This window comes from Rana temporaria, chromosome 1, assembly GCF_905171775.1.
Source record: "Rana temporaria chromosome 1, aRanTem1.1, whole genome shotgun sequence".
NCBI lineage: Eukaryota > Metazoa > Chordata > Amphibia > Anura > Ranidae > Rana > Rana temporaria.
The window spans coordinates 277760444-277780256 of record NC_053489.1 but is presented as its reverse complement, the minus strand read 5'-3'; the positions used below and the strand labels follow the sequence as shown (position 1 = coordinate 277780256).

The 19813-nt window shown below is 42.2% G+C and overlaps 1 protein-coding gene across 1 annotated transcript in view; it reads left to right on the top strand.

Annotated features, from left to right (window-relative positions):
• Window positions 1–19813, top strand: part of CEP78 (centrosomal protein 78) — a 94135-nt gene that overhangs the window by 4627 nt on the left and 69695 nt on the right. The window contains exons 2-4 of the mRNA XM_040355839.1: window positions 680–952; window positions 7176–7351; window positions 12236–12308. Coding sequence (XP_040211773.1) covers window positions 700–952; window positions 7176–7351; window positions 12236–12308 — 502 coding nt within the window. The 5' untranslated portion in view covers window positions 680–699. The remainder of the gene's footprint in view (window positions 1–679; window positions 953–7175; window positions 7352–12235; window positions 12309–19813) is intronic.

The window sequence follows — 19813 nt, the reverse complement described above, 5'->3', positions numbered from 1 at the left end:
ATTGTAATGTGTGCTGCTTTTATTCACAGATCTGACTGTCTTTGTGCCCTGAACAACTAATTGATTTCTGCAAAAAAAAAACTGCCAGATTGCTGTCTGTGTACAAAGCTCAGTGTGTTTGTAACCACAGAACTCTGTGCTGTGATTGGCCATAGCTGATCAGCAGGTAGCCAGCCATAATAATTGGCTGTAACCTGCTGACAAACTTGTGCTGTGTCCAATTACAGCATGGGACAGCAGGGGGAACACACAACACTAAACTACAATGCGGTGCCTGCCTGTGCCACCCACTCACAGTAAATCTACTGTGAGCAGACAGCAAGTGGTTAATGTCCAGCCAAAGTGGCAGTTGGAGGGTTGAGGAAAACCATTTAATATTGATTGGGTGTTCAGAATGATCAGCTTTTATTTATTTATGTAACACTTGTTATTGAAAAAGGTACAAAAAACTAAAAAATAGTTGCTCTAACTGCTCAGAAAGTGTTAGCTGGAATCCGGCTTTTATTTTTTTATTTTTTTTTATTTTTTAGACAAGGCCAGATGAAATAAGGGACAAAAAATTGATAAGTTGCAATATATGACTTTTTTGTTTTGGGGTTTAATACTGTTGTAAGTACCACTAGAGTTGGTGTTGGAAATGACAACCTTTTTAAAATTCTTTTATTTTTTTTATTTACAGGATAGTGTGTCTCCGAAAAGATGATCGATTCAGTTCAGATACGTCGGCAAGGGGCTATAGACTTTAAGTCCCATTATGAATATATGTGTGTTTTACAAGATTCTGTCCCCTTACAAGCTGTAAAGGCGAATATACGACAAGGTGCCCTTAGCTTCAATGCAGATCGGATCCGATTAGCTGACTGGCCACCCATTCTGAATACATTGAAAATTAATAAAAGCTTGATGAGCGTATCTATAAAAAGCTGCCATCAACCAGGACTTGGAGAATCAGGTTGGAGAAAGAGAGTGATATTTTTCTTCCTGTAATATAATGTTTTCATAAAGCAAATTTTTATTTATATTATGAAATGGTTCAAACTAGGGTTGTCCCGATACCACTTTTTTAGGACCGAGTACAAGTACCGATACTTTTTTTCAAGTAGTCGCCGATACCGAATACCGATACTTTTTTTTTCAGTCATTTAAAAGCAGGTTCCCACCCTCCTCGCATATTTAGTAGCTTTTGTTCTTTTTGTGGGGGAGCCCCTTTTTCAGGCAGGTAGCCACTCCCACTTCAGCAATTCTTTTCTAAGCGAGCATTACGGAGGACAATTAAAAATAACATTCTGCATGTTGAGTGTAGCCATGCATAGGGAAAAAAGCTTGAATAGGGGCTAAATATGATTTTCGGCACCTAAAGTGTTACTAACCCCACAGTAAAATCAGTCTTTATATGCAGTAAAGCATGCTCGTTATACTCACTGTGGAACCTAAGGGGTTAATCATCCACACTGTGCAAAAAGGCTGTTTGATCCCCCCCTTCCTTTACTATCCCCAATCCATCTGCTGATAGCACAAAGCCTCAGTGTCTCTCTGTACATGCTCAGTTTGGTGTGCATTGCTAAAGGTTGTTTGTTTGTTTGTTTGTTTTGGGGGGGGGGGGGGGGGGTTTATGTGAATAGCACAGGGCCAAATAGTCTGTTTAGGTATTTTTTTTTATCATTATGCCTTGACACACACGTTATAATTATTTCCATTGAAAGCAAGAGGGTCATCCCATGTGAAGAGCTATCAGAACACATTGTTTACAATACATACATTATTTTCAGTAAACACTTTATAAATTATATATCTTATATATTTCTATAAACGCAGTCTTAAACTGTGTTTAGCAACATAAGTTGTTTTATATTTACTCTTATCAGACAACAAGCCGAGTCATAACCTTACCGAAGCTGTGCCTATTTTACTGATGTAAAATGCTTGCTGCAGTAAACTGTATATAGAAAACCCATGCAGCGGCAAACGTGAGAAAAAAAATAAATATATATATATTTTCTTTTATTACAGCAAGCTAGAGATAGAACAAGTAAACTAAAACATACAGTGGAACAGAATACATGACGCCACAGAACCGCGCATCTCCCGTTTCGGCTTATGACTGCAGAGCAAAGGCTAAAGCACAGAGAATACAGGGCAGAGCACCGATAGGACAGAGCCAACCTGCTGCATTACGTAGATCACGATGCGCTCCAGTCAGCTGCACTAGGAGATGATCGGTTTTATGAATGAACAATTTTGGTTATGCTTCCACTTCGCTGTGCCCCCAGCCATGTCCCCCCATACCTAGATGCTGCCGCCACATGGGTTAAACAGCGTACGGGGAATATCACAGCTTTCATTTGAATAGCTGTAGTATTCCCCGCTGTGTGTAGATACTCCCCCTTGCTAGGGATTGGACAGATCCCGAGCAAGGGGGAGTGTCTATGCGCTGCGTATAGACACTCCCCCTTGCTCGGGATCTGTCCAATCCCTAGCAAGGGGGAGTGTCTATACACAGTGAAGCGGGGAATACTACAGCTATTCAAATGAAAGCTGTGATATTCCCCGTACGCTGTTTAACCCATGCGGCGGCGGCGTTGTTGCGGTATGCGACGGGTCGGTGGCGGCATTCGTTGCGGCGACGGCGGCGGGGGGGTGGCTGTCTGTGGGCAAGTATTCTATTTAGGTATCGGGGGTATTTGCGCGAGTACAAGTACTCCCGCAAATACTCGGTATCGGTCCCGATACCGATACTGGTATCGGTATCGGTACCGATACCGATACTGGTATCGGTATCGGGACAACCCTAGTTCAAACCACTATCGGATGTCCTTTATGCTGTTTGTGTCCCTTTGGGGAGATCTCCCTTTCACTTCTTGTCTTGGAGACACAACAGGAGGAGGTGGGAAAAAAAATCTCTAAAATTTAGGAGAAATCCCCTCTAACAGGGGGTGAATCTTCCCAGTGGGGACACAGGCTTCCACACACTAATCTAATGCCGCGTACACATGATCATTTTTCAGCATGAAAAAAAACGTAGTTTTTCAGCATGTAGAAAAAACGAAGTTTTCCCAACTTCATCATTAAAACGATGTTGCCTACACACCATCGTTTTTAAAAAATTATCTAGCAAAGCGTGGTGACGTACAACGGCACTATAAATGGGAAGTTCCATGCAGATGACGCCACCCTTTGGGCTGCTTTAGCTGATTCCGTGTTAGTTAAAGACGATTCGCGCTTTTCTGTCTGTTACAGCGTGATGAATGTGCTTACTCCATTATGAACAGTAGTTTTACCAGAATGAGCGCTCCGGTCTCATAACTTGCTTCTGAGAATGCGCGGGTTTATTTCATCGTTTTAGCCCACACACGATCATTTTTTTACAACCCGAAAAGTGACATCGTTTAAAACGACGTTAAAAAATGTAGCATGTTCGAAAAAAAACAGAAAAATTATGTGAAGCCCACACACGATCATTTTAAATGACGTTTTTGAAAAACAACGTTTTCTTCATGCTGGAAAATGATCGTGTGTATGCGGCATAACATTTTTATTTTTTTTATATTTTGTAATGTCTTTAGGAAGTTGAAAATAAATGATTGGTAGCACTGGTTATTCAGTCCTATTAAACGGGTGCATCTCATAAAATTAGAATATCATCAAAAAGTTTATTTCAATTCAAAAAGTGAAACTCATATATTTCATGTAGATGTGTTACACAAAGAGTGATATATTTCAAGCATTTCTTTCTTTTAATTTTGATGATTATGGCTTACAGCTAGTAAAAACCCCAAATTCAGTATCTCAGAAATGTTGGCTTACTGAAAAGTATGTCTATGTCCATGTACAGTATAGTATGCACTCAATACTTGGTCAGGACTCCTTTTGCATGAATTATTGCATCAAATCGCCATGGAATGGAGGCGTTCAGGTTGCTTTGATAGCAGCCTTCATCACGTCCGCATTGTTGGATCTGCTGGAGTCTCTCATCTTCCTCTTGACAATATCCCACAGATTCTCTTTGGGGTTTTGGTCAGGCGAGTTTGCTGGCCAATCAAGCACAGTAATACCATGATCATTAAACTAGGCATTGGTACTTTTGGCAGTCTGGGCAGGTGCCAAATCATGCTGGAAAATGAAATCGGCATCTCCATAAAGCTGTTTAGCGGAGGGAAGCATGAAGTGCTCTAGAATTTCCTGGTAGAGGGCTGCACTGACTTTGGACTTGATAAAACACAGTGGACCAACACCAGCAGATGACGTGGCTTCCCAAATCATCACTGATTGTGGAAACTTCACACTGGACCTCATGCAACTTGGATTCTGTGCCTCTCCACTCTTCCTCCAGACTCTGGGACCTTGATTTCCAAATGAAATCCTATATTTTCCACAGTCCGTCATGAATACCTGGTTTAATGATCATGGTATTACTGTGCTTGATTGGCCAGCAAACTCGCCTGACCTAAACTCCATAGAGAATCTGGGATATTGTCAAGAGAAGATGTGAGAGATCAGACCCAACAATGCAGATGAGCTGAAGGCCGCTATCAAAGCAACCTGGGCTCCCATAACTAACATGTCAGCAGTGCCACAGGCTGATCGCCTCCATGCCATGCCACATTGATGCAGTAATTCATGCAAAAGGAGCCCTTAACAATTATTGAGTGCATCCTATACTATACATGGACATACTTTTCAGTAAGCCAACTGTATTAACTTTGTTTGTTTTTTTTTTTTTTTGTTTTTTTATTGGTGTTCTGTAATATTCTAAGCTACTGAGTTTTGGGTTTCACTAGCTGTAAGCCATAATCAACAAAATTAAAAGAAAGAAATGCTTGAAATAATCTCTGTGTGGAACGCATCTATACAAAATATGTGTTTAACTTTTTTGCCCTGTACACACGATCGGATTTTCCGTAAAAAAAAAAGTTGGATGTGAGCTTTTGGTCAGATATTCTGACAGTGTGTATGCTCCATCCAACATTTTCTGTCAGAATTTCCACCAGCAAAAGATTGAGAGCAGGTTCTCTATTTCAGACGGAAAAGGTTCTTGTGGGAAAATCTGCTTGCGCAATTCCAACGTGCAAAAGAACACGCAAGTTCAGAATCAAGCAGAAGAGCCGAACTGCCCATTGAACTTCATTGATCTCGGCTTGTCGTACGTGTTGTACTTCACCGCGTTCTTGACGGTCGGAATTTCAGACAAGATTTGTGTGACCGTGTGTATACAACACAAGTTTGAGCCAACATTCTGTCAGAAAAAATCCAGTTTTCTTGTCGGAATTTCCGATCGTGTGTACGGGGCATTTAAATTGAATTACTGAAATTTTACTTTTTGATGATATTCAAATTGTATGTGATGCACCTGTAGGTATGATATTGGATAAAAACCTTTAGACCCCTTTCACACTGAATGCATTTTTCAGGCGTTTTAGTGCTAAAAATGGCACCTGTAAAGTGCCTAAAAAACGCCTCCCATGCCACCCCAGTGTGAAATCCTGAGTGCTGGATGTTACAAAAAGTCCTCAAGCAGCATCTTTGGGGCGGTTTAGGAGCACTGTATACAGCGCTCCTAAACCACCCCTGCCCATTGGAATGCATGGGCAGTGCCTCCAAAGTGCTTCAAAAGCGATGCAACGCGGGCACTTTTAACCCTTTCTTCAGCTGCTAGCGTGGTTAAATGCGCAGCTTAAATGACGGAAAAGCACAGCTAAAACGACGATGTGGCCCCAGTGTGAAAGTGCCCTTAAAGCGGGGGTTCACCCTTAGAGGGCACTTTTCCCCCTTAGATTCCTGCTCGTTTTTACTAGGGGAATCGGCTATTTATTTTAAAATATGTGCAGTACTTACCCGTTTACGAGATGCATCCTCTCCGTCGCTTCCGGGTATGGGCTTCGGGAATGGGCGTTCCTTCTTGATTGACAGTCTTCCGAGAGGCTTCCGACGGTCGCATCCATCGCGTCACGATTTTCCGAAAGAAGCCGAACGTCGGTGCGCAGGCGCAGTATAGAGCCGCACCGACTTTCGGCTACGAGTGACGCGACGGATGCGACCGTCGGAAGCCTCTCGGAAGGCTGTCACTCAAGAAGGAACGCCCGCTCCCGAAGACCCATACCCGGAAGCGACGGAAGAAGATGCAGCTCGAAAAAAGGGGAAGTACAGCTCATATTTTAATACAAATAGCCGATTCCCCTAGACCGAACGAGCAGGAAGCTAAGGGGAGAAATTTTTTTTTTTTTTACAAATGGGTGAACTCCCGCTTTAAAGAGACCTTTCACGACGGAGGGTAAAACAAATCTTAACACAATCTTGCAACTTTGACAAATGTTTGTAAAACTGTACATATCGCAACTACTTGGTCTATCCAGGTAGGTTATGCTTTTTCTTTTTTTTTATTTATTTTTTTTTTTTTTTTAAGGAAAAACTGGGCTTTCATTTTGTGGTAAATGGTAATAAATATCTCCTTCCCCTTTTTTTTTTTTTTTTTTTTTCTTATTTACCTGGATATTTCTTGCTATTCCCATAACCTACCACCAAAGCACAACCCAAATTAAAGGTTTCAGTTCCTGGCGATTGCAGTAATGCCAAATATGTGTATGTTGTTTGTAGCCATAGTAGGGCCCAGAAACAATGGTAAACATTTTTACTTTTTTTTTTTTTTTAAAACACACTGATGCTAAGTTTAAAAAAAAAAAAAAATGTAATCGTACCTAAATACACAGACCCTGACCTTACCTTTTTAAACCCAACCTTTTGGCTCTGCAGTGACTGATCACTGTGATAGCCAATCAGGGACTGATACAGCATCTAGGTGATCATGAACTGGGCCTCCCGGTTCCTGATCGTTAGTTAGAGACCCGTGGCTTTCAGTGACAAGAGAGGCCCAATCGCATTCCAGCATCAAGTGCATGCAGGAGTCTACAAGCAATAAAATATTAATATGCAAATGAGAACCTCATACTCGCATTCAATGCAATTAGGCTTTCATCACTGTTGGTTCCATAAATGTAAGAAATAATTTGTATTTGTATTAATAATTTGTATTTGATATAGTGGTAGTATATCAGCACAGGAATGAAGGAAAGTTTTTTTTTTTTTTTTTTTTTTTTTGCTTACTAGAATGCTGTATGAATTTCTTCAACACCAAACATCTAATTTTAAGTGTATAATATTTCATATTTGAACTGACACAGATTCTGAAAAATATGGAATCCACTTTCGAAGACGTATTCCACCTATTCGATCAAAGGACATGACTTTCCAGCTGTGCCGAGCCCTTGCAGCATGTTTGAATGTTTCGAGCACTTTGAAAGAGGTGGAGCTCCATGGATTGCCATTAAGGGAAAGAGACTTGAAAATGCTAGCTAAGGCAAGTATTTTAAATACTAGTGTATACATCCATCTCCACAATAAAAAGATTTGGGTGAATATTTTTTAAAGTGTTCCCCTTCAGTAAAATAAAAATGTCAAAGTGTCTTACAGGACTATTTAAGCTAATGCTAATGGCCACGTGATCTGCAACCACTTTAGAAGATTTATATAGCATCCCGTTGCTCAATCAAACACTGTAAAGGGCCTGAATAAAAAAAAAAACTTAGGGTGCAGTTTGGTGGCCTCTAATGATTAGCACTTCTGGCTTGCAGCTCTGTGGTCCTTCATTCGAGGGTTCATTCCTGACTCTAACTACATGGGCCCGGATTCACAAAGCACTTACGCCGACGTAACTCGAGATACGCCGCGTAAGTGCAACTATGCGCCGTCGTATCTGTGCGCCGTGCCCACAATCTGAGATACGCTTCCTACGACCAACATAACTTGCCTAGGCCGTCGTATCGTGGGCGCATATTTACGCTGGGCGCATTTGCCGCTCCCATTGATTTTCTATGCACATATGCAAATGAGGGAGATACGCCGATTCACGAACGTAGTTACGCCCGGCGCATAATATACGCGGTTTGCACAAGTCATACGTCCGGCGTAAAGTTATTCCCCTATATAGGAGGCGCAACTCATGCAAAGGTATGGACCAGGGAACACAAGCCGTCGTATCCTTTGTCGTTTACGTAGTACGTGAATATGACTCGGCGTAGGTTATGTTCACGTCGTAGGCAGTGATTCGACGTATCTTAGGCAGTTGTTTTGACGTGATTCTGAGCATGCGCACTGGGATGCGGCCACGGGACGGCGCATGGGCCGTTCATTTTAAGTACTTCTATGGCGCTTGGCCCATCATTTGCATGGGGTCACGCCTCATTAGCATGGCTCACGCCCACTTCCCCCTATGCTGGCTTACGCCGAGGAAACCCAGCTTATCTTTAAGAGCGAGTGCTTTGTGAATCCAGTGCTTGCCTCTGTGCGCTGCGCTGGCATAGCGTAAAAGAGATGCGCTACGGCGGCATAAATATGCGCTGATGTATGTGAATCCGGGCCATGGAGTTTGCATGTTTTTCCTGTGCTTGACTGGGTTTCCTCCTACACTTTAAAGACATGCTTGTAGGTTAGTTGGCTCCTGCTAGAAATTGGACCTAGTATGATATTCTACTGAGTGTGCCCAAGAGCGCTGTCTCACCATCTGCCCCAACAGCAGACAAAGCGCTTTAAGTCCCCACAAAAAATATTAATTTTTAATAAAAAAACATTTACGAAAAGCAACAAATCTTGTTGCTTCTCCAGTTTTGCTCTGTATTTCTTTTCCCCCCCGCTCTTTATAAACTAGCTTGGGCCAAAATGCTGCACAGTATAATTCATAGTCGGGTTACTCACACATCTAAGGACTGTGTGGCTTACCTACATTTATTTTCCTAAAATACAGTTTCTCATAAAAGTGAGTACACCCCTCACATTGTAAATATTTTATAATATCTTTTCATGTGACAACACTGAAGAAATTACACTTTGCTACAATGTAAAGTAGTGAGTGTATAGCTTGTATAACAGTGTACATTTGCTGTCCCCTCAAAATAACTCAACACACAGCCATTAATGTCTAAACCACTGGCAACAAAAGTGAGTACACCCCTAAGTGAAAATGTCCAAATTGGGCCCAATTAGCCATTTTCCCTCGTTGGTGTTACAAGGTCTCAGGTGTGAATGGGGAGCAGGTGTGTTAAATTTGGTGTTATCGCTCTCACTCTATATATTGGTCACTGCAAGTTCAACATGGCACCTCATGGCAAAGAACTCTCTGAGGATCTGAAAAAAAATAATTGTTGCTCTACGTAAAGATGGCCTAGGGCTAGGCTATAAGAAGATTGCCAAGTCCCTGAAACTGAGCTGCCACACAGTGGCAAGACCATACAGCGGTTTAACAGGACAGATTCCACCCAGAACAGGTCTCACCATGGTCGACCATAGACGTTCACATGTGGGCACATGCTCATCGTCATATCCAGAGGTTGTCTTTGGGAAATGGACGTATAAGTGCTGCCAAGATTGCTGCAGAGGTTAAAGGGGTGGGGGCGGGGGGTCAACCTGTCAGTGCTCAGACCATATGCCGCACATATGCATCAAATTAGTCTGCATGGTTGTTGTCCCAGAAGGAAGCCTCTTCTAAAGATGATGCACAAGAAAGCCTGCAAACGGTTTTCTGAAGACAAGCAGACTAAGGACATGGATTACTGGAACCATGTCCTGTGGTCTGATGAGACCAAGATAAACTTATTTGGTTTAGATGGTGTCGAGCATGTGTGGGGTGAGGAGTACAAAGACAAGTGTGTCTTGCCTACAGTGAAGCCTGGTGGTGGGAGTGTCATGGTCTGGGGCTGCATGAGTGCTGCCGGCACTGGGGAGCTACAGTTTATTGAGGGAACCATGAATGGCAACATGTACTGTGACATACTGAAGCAGAGTATGATCCCCTACCTTCAGAGACTGGGCCGCAGGGCAGTGTTCCAATTTAACCACCCAAAACACACCTCCAAGACGACCACTGCCTTGTTAAAGAAGCTGAGGGTAAAGGTGATGGACTGGCCAAGCATGTCTCCAGACCTAAACCCTATTGAGCATCTGTGGGACATTCTCAAATGGAAGGTGGAGAAGCGCAAAGACTCTAACATCCACCAGCTCTGTGATGTTGTCATGGAGGAGTGGAAGAGGACTCCAGTGGCAACCTGTGAAGCTCTGGTGAACTCCATGCCCAAGAGGGTTAAGGCAGTGCTGGAAAATAATGGTGGCCACACAAAATGTTGACACTTTTGCTATGCACATCCAAAGAGTGAATTATTAATCACAAGCTGATGGTGGCAACTTGTGCCCGCTTTGTTCAGCCGGCTCCTGGCTTGAAAGTGAAAGTAAGGTGGCAGCTGTATAACAGGCAGTGCGATGCCCCCCTCCCCCAGCGTTTGTTGTTCCCAGTCTTTAGGCCCAAGTTGGACATTTTTCACTTAAGGGTGTATTCACTTTTGTTGCCAGTGGTGGGGACAGCAAATGTACACTGTTATACAAGCTGTACACTCACTACTGTACTTTACATTGTAGCAAAGTGTAATTCCTTCAGTGTGTCACATGAAAAAAAAAAAAAATGTGAGGAGGTATACTCACTTTTGTGAGATACTCTCTGTTCAAATGACATTTCACATTTGTGTTTGCTATTCACAACCTCAACAATTGTGTTGGAACTGTAATGACTCCCTTTTGTCCCAGGCTACATCTACCCTAGTATGTCGATTCTTTATCCAGCTGAGAGCATTACTTATTTTCTTGTACACATTTCTGTTATATAATTACAATTTAGAGATTTTTTTTTTTTCAGATTGAAGCTTATAACATGTGCCACATTACTGAAATCTATAAAGGCATGTCTACTGTTCCTTAAGCCACAAAACAGGCTGTACCACTACTTGAACAAATAAAGTGATTGCAAAGACAGAAGTTTTTTTATCGTAAAACAATGCTGTGCATTAAGATAAAAAGCCTTGTGTGCAGCCACCCCCCTCAGTCCACCCAATACTTACCTGAGCCCTATCTCTATCCAGCGATGTCCACGAGTGCCTCGGCCCTCCCGGACTCTCCCTCCTAATTGGCTAAGACACAGCAGTGGCGCCATCGACTCCTGTTGCTGCCAATCAGGAGAGAGAGGGGCTGTGCTAAACTGCAGCTTCGTGTCTGTATAGGATACACGGTGCTGCAGCTCTACTCGGGTGCCCCCATAGCCCATAGCAAGCTGCTTGCTATGGGGGCACTGGACAGAAGGGAGGTGCCAGGAGCTACAGACAGGAACCCGAGAAGAGGAGGATCTGGGCTTCCCTGTGCAAAACCACTGCACAGAGCAGGCAAGTATATTATGTCTTTTATTTTAATAGAAAAAAACATGAGAATTTACAATCACTTTCAAGGCATTTTAGTTGTATCTTTTTCAGTTTGGCCTTAAAGAGAAGCTTGTTGTGGTATAAAACCCCCCTTTCATCAGGTATATTAGACTGTCATTACTGTAGATTTTCATGTGGATCTTTCACTTCTTCTTTGTGGCTTTCAGCTGGATTAAGGGTTCAGACTGAATGAGGTCCCAGGAAGTCTTCAATAGATATAGACTACTTTAAAAAGGGAAGGGGTTAGAACATCTGTCTAGTTTTTATTCAAGAGCGATCAGTGTTTTGTACATCCATACTTATACATAGGCATATTCCTGCGATTCACAGGTTGATTGTCTTATCACTAATAAATATTATGTGTACTTTAGCTTAGAATATTTATATTGTGAAAGCAAAACATGGGTTAATAAGCCTACCTTTGCTGTTTACATTAAAGCGGAATTCCCCCTGCAAAAAAAATTAAAATAAAAGTCAACAGCTACATATACTGCAGCTGCTGACTTTTAAAATAAGGACACTTGCCTGTCTAAGGTGCCTGCCATGTCCTCACCCAAAGTTGACCCGTCCCTGGGCTCCAGGTGGAGGCGCCGGCATCTTTGGTTTCCTACTGCGCATGTGTGAGTCGCGCTGCACATTTTGAATTATTCCTGCTATCTTCTGGTACCTGTATCTCTCCCAGAAGACAGCAGGGGGGACAGGGGAGTGACCAAACATGACGTAGTTTGCCACAGATTCTGCGGCGCTCTTTCACCGGAAATGGGAGCACAAACCTGGATTAGACAGGTATCTACTCCCCCTCCCCCTGAAAGGTGCAAAATGTGACACCAGGGGGGGGGTGGGGGGGGGGGGGAGAATCGGATTAGCGGAAGCTTCATTCCTGGGTGGGACTCCGCTTTAATTTTACAGGGTAATGATAGGAATTTTTTTTTTTTTTCTTGCTATAGGGTTTGGCTGCCTCAAAATCTTTGGAGAGCGTGTCATTGCCATATTCATCATGTGGAGATGAAGGACTCGAAAGTGAGTATTTTTTTGATGACCTGATCATTCATTTTTTCTTTTCTTTTCTTTTTTTTTTTTCTTTTAACCACTTCAATACAGGGCACTCCCAACAACCCCCCCCCCCCCGCCCTGGCCAATTTTGAGCTTTCAGCGCTGCCACATTTTAAATGACAATTGCGCAGTCATGCAACACTGTACCCAAATTTTTTTATCAGTTCCCACAAATGGAGCAAATAAAAAAAGACCGAAAATTAAAAACAAAGTTTTTTTTCTGTTATAAAATTTTTCTCATTCACTGATGAGGCTACACTGACAGGCACTGATAAGGTGGCACTAATGAGATGACACTGGGCACTAATGGTCACTCATAGGCGGCACTGATAGATGGCTCTGATAGACAGCACTGATTGGCATCCCTGGTGGTCCTGGGTGGGCATCCCTGATGGTCCTCGGTAGGCATCCTGGGGGGGCTGTGCTGATAATCAGCGCAGACCCCCCCCCTGTCGGGAGAGGAGCCGATCGGCTCTCCTCTACTCGTGTCTGTCAGCGTGAGTGGAGGAAAAGCCAATACACGGCTCCGCCTGTTTACACTGTGATCAGCCATGATTAGACACAGCTGAACACATGGTAAAGGGCCTACGTCAGAAGCTTTTTATCGAGATCGGTCATGCGGTGTGTCATACTGACACACCATCGCCGTGCTGCGCGCCCCTGGCTTATCCTGCTGGACGTCATATGACATCCAGTCAGGTTAAATTAACCACTTTGTGCACTTCATTCTAGTATATGGCGGGCGGGATGTGGTTTAATTTGGCTTTGGCTTATTATAAAAGTTAGTCTAGTATTTTTCATTGTGGCCTTTTCTTTGTTGCATTCTTTATTTACATTTTTTATTATACTACACAACATGGTAAACATGCAGTAATAATAATAATAATGTTTACACTTATATAGCGCCAATTACATCGTTGCCGCTGTGTCTAAGCGCTGATAATTGTTGTCATTATTACCCAACTCAATGGTACAGTATAAAGAGATCACTGTATAAGGCACATTTTGTACATCAAAAAATATGTCTTGTGAAGTAAGAAGACTATTTGTCATGTGTTTGAAAGATTCATAGGGAAGAGGACCTGGTTATAGGGCATCAGTAAAAAAAATACATTTCAAACAGGATGTAAATCCTAGGGTTCTCTCATCACATAATATCTCAGAAATCTATATGCATGGTTATGAGTAGACCAAAACATTGGTACATCAAGCCTACATATAGACCCCTAAGTGTCTTGGCACTGATGTTTTGTAGGCTGTTGCAGGTATTAAGTTAGGGTAGAGGAAAATGCTGGTGTTTTCGGTATTGTGCTATCTTTGAATGTTTGTGTTATCTCATGTACTTGCATCCAGAAATTGTTGTAGGGCCATGCAAGACCAAAAGGTATGTAACAAGTCCCTGGGTCCTTGTACACATTTCCAGTATGTTGCTGGTGAAGCAGGGTAGGTGACACTGGATATTGTTGGGGTACTATACCAACGGGTGACACTCTTTTATAGTCGGATTCCTGAAATGTATTACTTTGGAGGATTTTTATGACATGGTAGTTATCTTTGAAAAAACAATTTGTAAGAATGGGAGATCGCATGTTTAACTGGCTCAACTATTTGACATCCCCTTTGAGTGAATTGAGTTAGGGTGGGAGAAAACTTTGCTGGAGCTGGCAAGGATTGGAGGAAATGGCTAACTTTTTTAGTATTTTCTACGATGACAATTTATACAAATTTATACAATTTTTCTTGTTCATTTTCATTTAAATTTACCTTCAGTGTTTAGGTTTGACCTCTTATTACAGTGCTTTGCAAAAGTATTCACCCCCTTGGCTTTTTACCTATTTTGTTACATTACAGCCTTTAGTTCAATGTTTTTTTAATTTGAATTATATGTGATGGATCAGAACACAATAGTCTAAGTTGGTAAAGTAAAATTAGAAAAATGTTTACATAAAACATTTTTTTAGAAATAAAAAAACTGATAATTGGCATGTGCTTATGTATTCACCCCCTTTGTTATGAATCCCATGAAAAGCTCTGGTGCAACCAATTACCTTCATAAGTCACATAATTAGTGAAATGATGTCCACCTGTGTGCAATCTAAGTGTCACATGATCTGTCAGTACATATACACACCTTTTTTAAAGGCCCCAGAGGCTGCAACACCTAAGCAAGAGGCGCCAATAACCAAACACTGCCATGCAGACCAAGGAACTCTCCAAACAAGTAAGGGACAATGTTATTGAGAAGTACAAGTCAGAGTTAGGTTATAAAAAAAAAATATCCAAATCTTTGATCCCCAGGAGCACTATCAAATCCATCATAACCAAACAATAAAAAGAACACACGCAAACCTGTCAAGAGACGGCCACGCACCAAAATTCACGGACCGGGCAAGGAGGGCATTGATCAGAGAGGTAGCACAGAGTCGTAAGGTAACGCTGGAGGAGCTGCAGAGTTCCACAGCAGAGACTGGGACGACAATAAGCCGTACACTCCATAGAGTTGGGGTTTGTGGCCAAAAGAAAAACATTACTTTCAGAAAAAAACAAAATGGCACAGTTTGAGTTTGCAAAAAGGCATGGGGGAGACTCCCAAAATGTAAGGAGAAAGGTTCTCTGGTCTGATGAGACTAAAATGTAACTTTTTGGCCATCAAAGAAAACGCTATGTCTGGCGCAAACCCACCACATCACAGCACACCCAAAGAACACGATCCCCACAGTGAAACATGGTGGTGGCAGCTTCATGCTGTGGGGATGTTTTTTAGCAGTCAGGACTGGGAAACTGGTCAGAGTTGAGGGAAAGTTGGATGGTGCTAAATATAGGGATATTCTTGAGAAAAACCTGTACCACTCTGTGTGTGATTTGAGACCTCAATTCAATAGAATATATGTGGTCAGACTTAAAGATTGCTGTTCACAAGCGCAAACCATCCAGCTTGAAGGAGCTGGGGCAGTTTTACAAGGAGGAATGGGCAAAAATCCCAGTGGTAAGATGTGGCAAGTTCGTAGACACCTATCCAAAGCGACTTGGAGCTGTAATAGCCACAAAGGGTGGCTGTACAAGGTATTGACTTTAGGGGGGGGTGAATAGTTATGCACAATAAAAAATAAAAAAAACATCTTTAAAGTTGTGGACATGTTCTGTAAATTAAATGATGCAAATCCTCAAACAATCCATGTTAATTCCAGGTTGTGAGGCAACAATACACGAAAAATGCCAAGGGGGTGAATACTTTTGCAAGGCACTGTATATGGTTTTAGTAAATCCTAAAGAAAAATTCCACAAGAAAATTTGTATAATGTATGGCCAGCCTTAGAAAGTATTTGGTATTTTGCATGCCTCACAGATCTTTTTGCTTACACGAAGTGGTGTGTTTTAACCACTTGCCGACCTGCCACCGTCATTATACTGTGGCAGGTTGTGGGATAGCGGGCGCCGCTGCACTACGGGGGTGCCGATGCTTGTGACCGGCGGTCTCTGACTGCCGGCCACGAGCGATCGCAGGCACAAGAGGCAGAACAGGGACTTTGTGTGTGTGTGTGTAAACACACACATCCCTGTTCTGTGAGGAGATGCAGATTGTTACATAGTTAGTCAGGTTGAAAAAAGTCCATCCAGTTCAACTATAATAAAATAAAATAAAAAATATCAAACATTCCCATATACCCATATTGTGAGTTCCTACAAGCTGGGAACCACGATCTGTCATCTCCTATAGTGAGTCCCCTCCCCCCACAGTAAGAGCACACACTAGGGAACACAGTTAACCCCTTGATCGCCCTCTAGTGTTAACCTTTTCCCTGCCAGTGACATTTTTACAGTAATCAGTGCATTTTAATAGCACTGATCACTGTATAAGTGCCAGTGGTCCCAAAAATGTGTCAGATGTGTCCACTATGTCACAGTACCGATAAATGCAGATCGCCGCCATTACTAGTAAAAAAAAAAATGCCATAAATCTTTCCCCTATTTTGTAGACGCTATAACGTTTGCGCAAAACAATTAATATATGCTTATTGTGATTTATTTTTTTGACTTTTTTTATTACCAAAAATATGTATAAGAATACATATTGGCCTAAACTGAGGAAACCTTTAGTTTTTTTCTTTTTAAATGGGGAGATTTATTATAGCAAAAAGTACAAAATATTGTTTTTTTTTTTTTTTTTTTCAAAATAGTCTCTTTTATTGTTTATAGCGCAAAAAATTAAAACCGCATAGGTGATCAAATATCACCAAAAGAAAGCTCTATTTGTGGGGAAAAAAAAGGACGTCAATTTTGTTTGGGTGCGTGCAACGTCGCATGACAGCGCAATTGTCAGTTAAAGCGACAGAGTGCCGCATCGAAAAAAATAGCCTGGTCATTGAGCAGCCAAATCTTCCGGGGCTGAAGTGGTTAAGCATGCCAGTTTGGAAGACCAGACAAAGTTCTTTTATGTGAGACCTGTCGAGCCGTAAATTAGGGTATGAAAATATGAATCTGGATTGTCTGGAGGAGAATAACATTTTGCTTAATGATATTGCATTTCCCAATCCAAGATACTCTTTCAGGAACCAGGTGGATAGCTGGATGTGTAATAAATAAGAAAATGGTTGGGGGGGCGGGGGCATTAGACATTTGAATTCCCAAGTATCTAATATTAGAGGCTAATTTAAAGGCAAACATTTCAGTTTAATGTGAGTAAAGTGGGCTGTGTAAGATTCAGCTCCAAGACCTCTGATTTCTGATAATTAATGTAAAAATCGGAGCATTCTCCATATATGGTAAACTCCGCAAGAAATTTCACGAGGGTGGTTTCATAATTGCTCAAAACAAAGTCATTTGCATAAGCAGAGACTTTATGGGTATGTTTGCCAACTTTTATACTGAGATGTTCCGGTTGATATGTACCTGGCAAATAAAGGGTTTCAATGTCGAGATGAAAATCAATGAAAAGAGTGGGAAACCCTGGTGCATACCATTTCAGATGGAAAAAAGTGTCGAGAGCATACCCTTAGCCCTAATTTGTGCTGAGGAGACAAGTAAGGTGAGTTTATCTAGGTTTGCATGCATGGTCAGACAGCTTCCAATGTAAGGAAAATGAAGGCCAGTTGCAAATAAGATGGTTTGTCCAGTGGGTTGCTTCCCTCTGGGTCTGGTGGTTGGTAGAAGTCTCACTGTGAGCTGTCATCTGATCCCTGTGGGTCTGGCAATGGTGGGCCAGTGATCTGATCTCACATGCGGAAGTGAAACGAGTGGGCCCTATCTTGGTTGCAGAGAGGTTAGAATTGTGGGGTGAGAAAAAATGCTAGATGGCCAGTAAGGATGAGCTCAGGCGTGTTCGCACCGTTAATGTGCAGAGCCCGCCTGGAAGTCGGAAACGCACTGCGCTTATCACAGGCATGGAGACATTTCCCGATCTCTGCAGCTGAGCATCGGGAAATGTCTCCCTGCCTGTGATTAGCGCAGCCCAGTACCTACTTCCTGGCGGGCTCTGCACATGGACTGTGCGAACACACCGGAGCTCATCCTTAATGGCCAGCTACGAGGTGTCCCTGCATCAGTCCCCAGATTGTTTGTTTGCTTTTGTTTAGGCATAGCAAACCAGCTACAATTGGTGAGATATAAAGTGCACTGTGAGTAAAAAATACCGTCTGTTGCTCCAGAGCTCCAATTGTGTACTGCTCACTCAGCCATGTTCTGAACACACCCACATTCTAGTCATTTTTAAGCTTGCCAGTTGGCATGTATTAGGCATACACAAACTTGTCTTTCACAAGGTGATCTGCACCAGAGATGTCGCTTTCAAAACTTGCTTAAACCTCTTTTATTATTATTTTGTATAAGTATTGTGCCACAGATATGCTCGTTTTTCAATCATGGGTTTCCAAAATTGTTAGTAGGCCTAAGAACCTCTGGCTAAGTACAGGTGAGTGAGCATTGCATTAGAGCAGCAAGAAGGTGACATGGTATACCCAGAATATGCTTGCAGGGTGTCCAAAGGGTCTGCCATTTTGAAGCAAACCCTTGTAATTCCTTAAATACTTAGAATAAGAAAATGGAGCTCGATTTTGAAGAATTGGCAATAGTAGGTTTGCCATTTTCTCGTGAACTTGAATCTGTAAGTAAGAAATCTATTTTCTACTTTTTTTTTTTTTTGGCATTTGTACATTCTATAAATTGCATCTATTATGTGATGTTCATATTTGAAGGCCCAACATTGTTGTAGGAATCTGTTTTTCCTTTAGCCTAGTAAATGAATGAATTTCAGCTTTTACTCGTATACCACCAGTCAGCGGCGCAAATATACAACATGAATGTTTCACAGTAGCCATTGACCTCACCTGTCTGAGAAGATTCATACAAAGTTATGTCCAGAATATGATTCTTCTTAATTATGCAGTACATTATATGACTTGGCATCATAAAGAGATATTTATGTACTCTCTGATCTTCACAAGCTGCTTTGCTTGTAGCTTGAGCACAAGCACAAGCAATGGACACAGTGAGTCATTCTCGGCAGCATTTCCTCCAGTGACTTGCTGCTTTTATTTTGAGGAATTCATATCTGCAGTTTCCCGGTTTCCATGGAGATCAGAGGAGTATAAATTTAAAATTGTATTTTTGAATCTGCAACGCCTTGTACAATCAGCTGTTTGATGTGCTGCAGTATGTGAATTAATGAACTTTAAATGGAGCAATCACTCTGTAAAGAACAGCACAGTCTCCCATCTGTGAACTCTAATCCCATATCTTTCTAATGCATTCTCATCTGTCCATTTCTAAAATGTTTAATGTTGTCAAAATGTGTGGTATTAAAGTGCCAGCTTCTCTAAAATGGATATTTCAGTTTTTCGGTAACTGGCAGAAGGCTCAATCGGTCGACCATCAGTGAGGGACCCTAATATAAGGTGACCAGATTTTTAAAATGAAATGCGGGGACATATTTTTTTTTTTTCTAGTATTGGCGGCAATCGGCGACTCTGCCCGTCGCCGCCGCAGCCCGCCTCACAGCCTGTCAAGTCTTACTCTTCGGGTCCCGGCTACTACTGGGTGGGGATTGGAGGAAGATCACTCCGCCAGGGAAGGCAAGGAGATAAGCAGGCAGGCGACTGGTTGGGACTTGAGCCAAGGCAGAAGAACATGTGAGCGGAGCTGAATGGACATGCACCCGAAACTGAAGAAATATTCCCTCCGCTCCGACCAGCACATGATCATCAGAAAGGGGCACAGATAATGGGGGGGGGAAAAACACCGCTCCTACTAGATTAGGGGGGTCGAGTGGGTGTGTAATTCAAATTTTTTTTTTTATTCTTCACTGACTGTCTTTGAAATTGCCCCAGCCCCTGTTCAAATCATGCCTACCTGCCATGATCATTACAAGCTGGCCTCCTTCACCTTGGTGGAGGAGGCCAGCAATAGTCTGTGGGTTGAGATGTTTGCTGCAGTAGGCCATTGGAGATACTTTGTGATGCTTAGTGTGGATGGGGCAA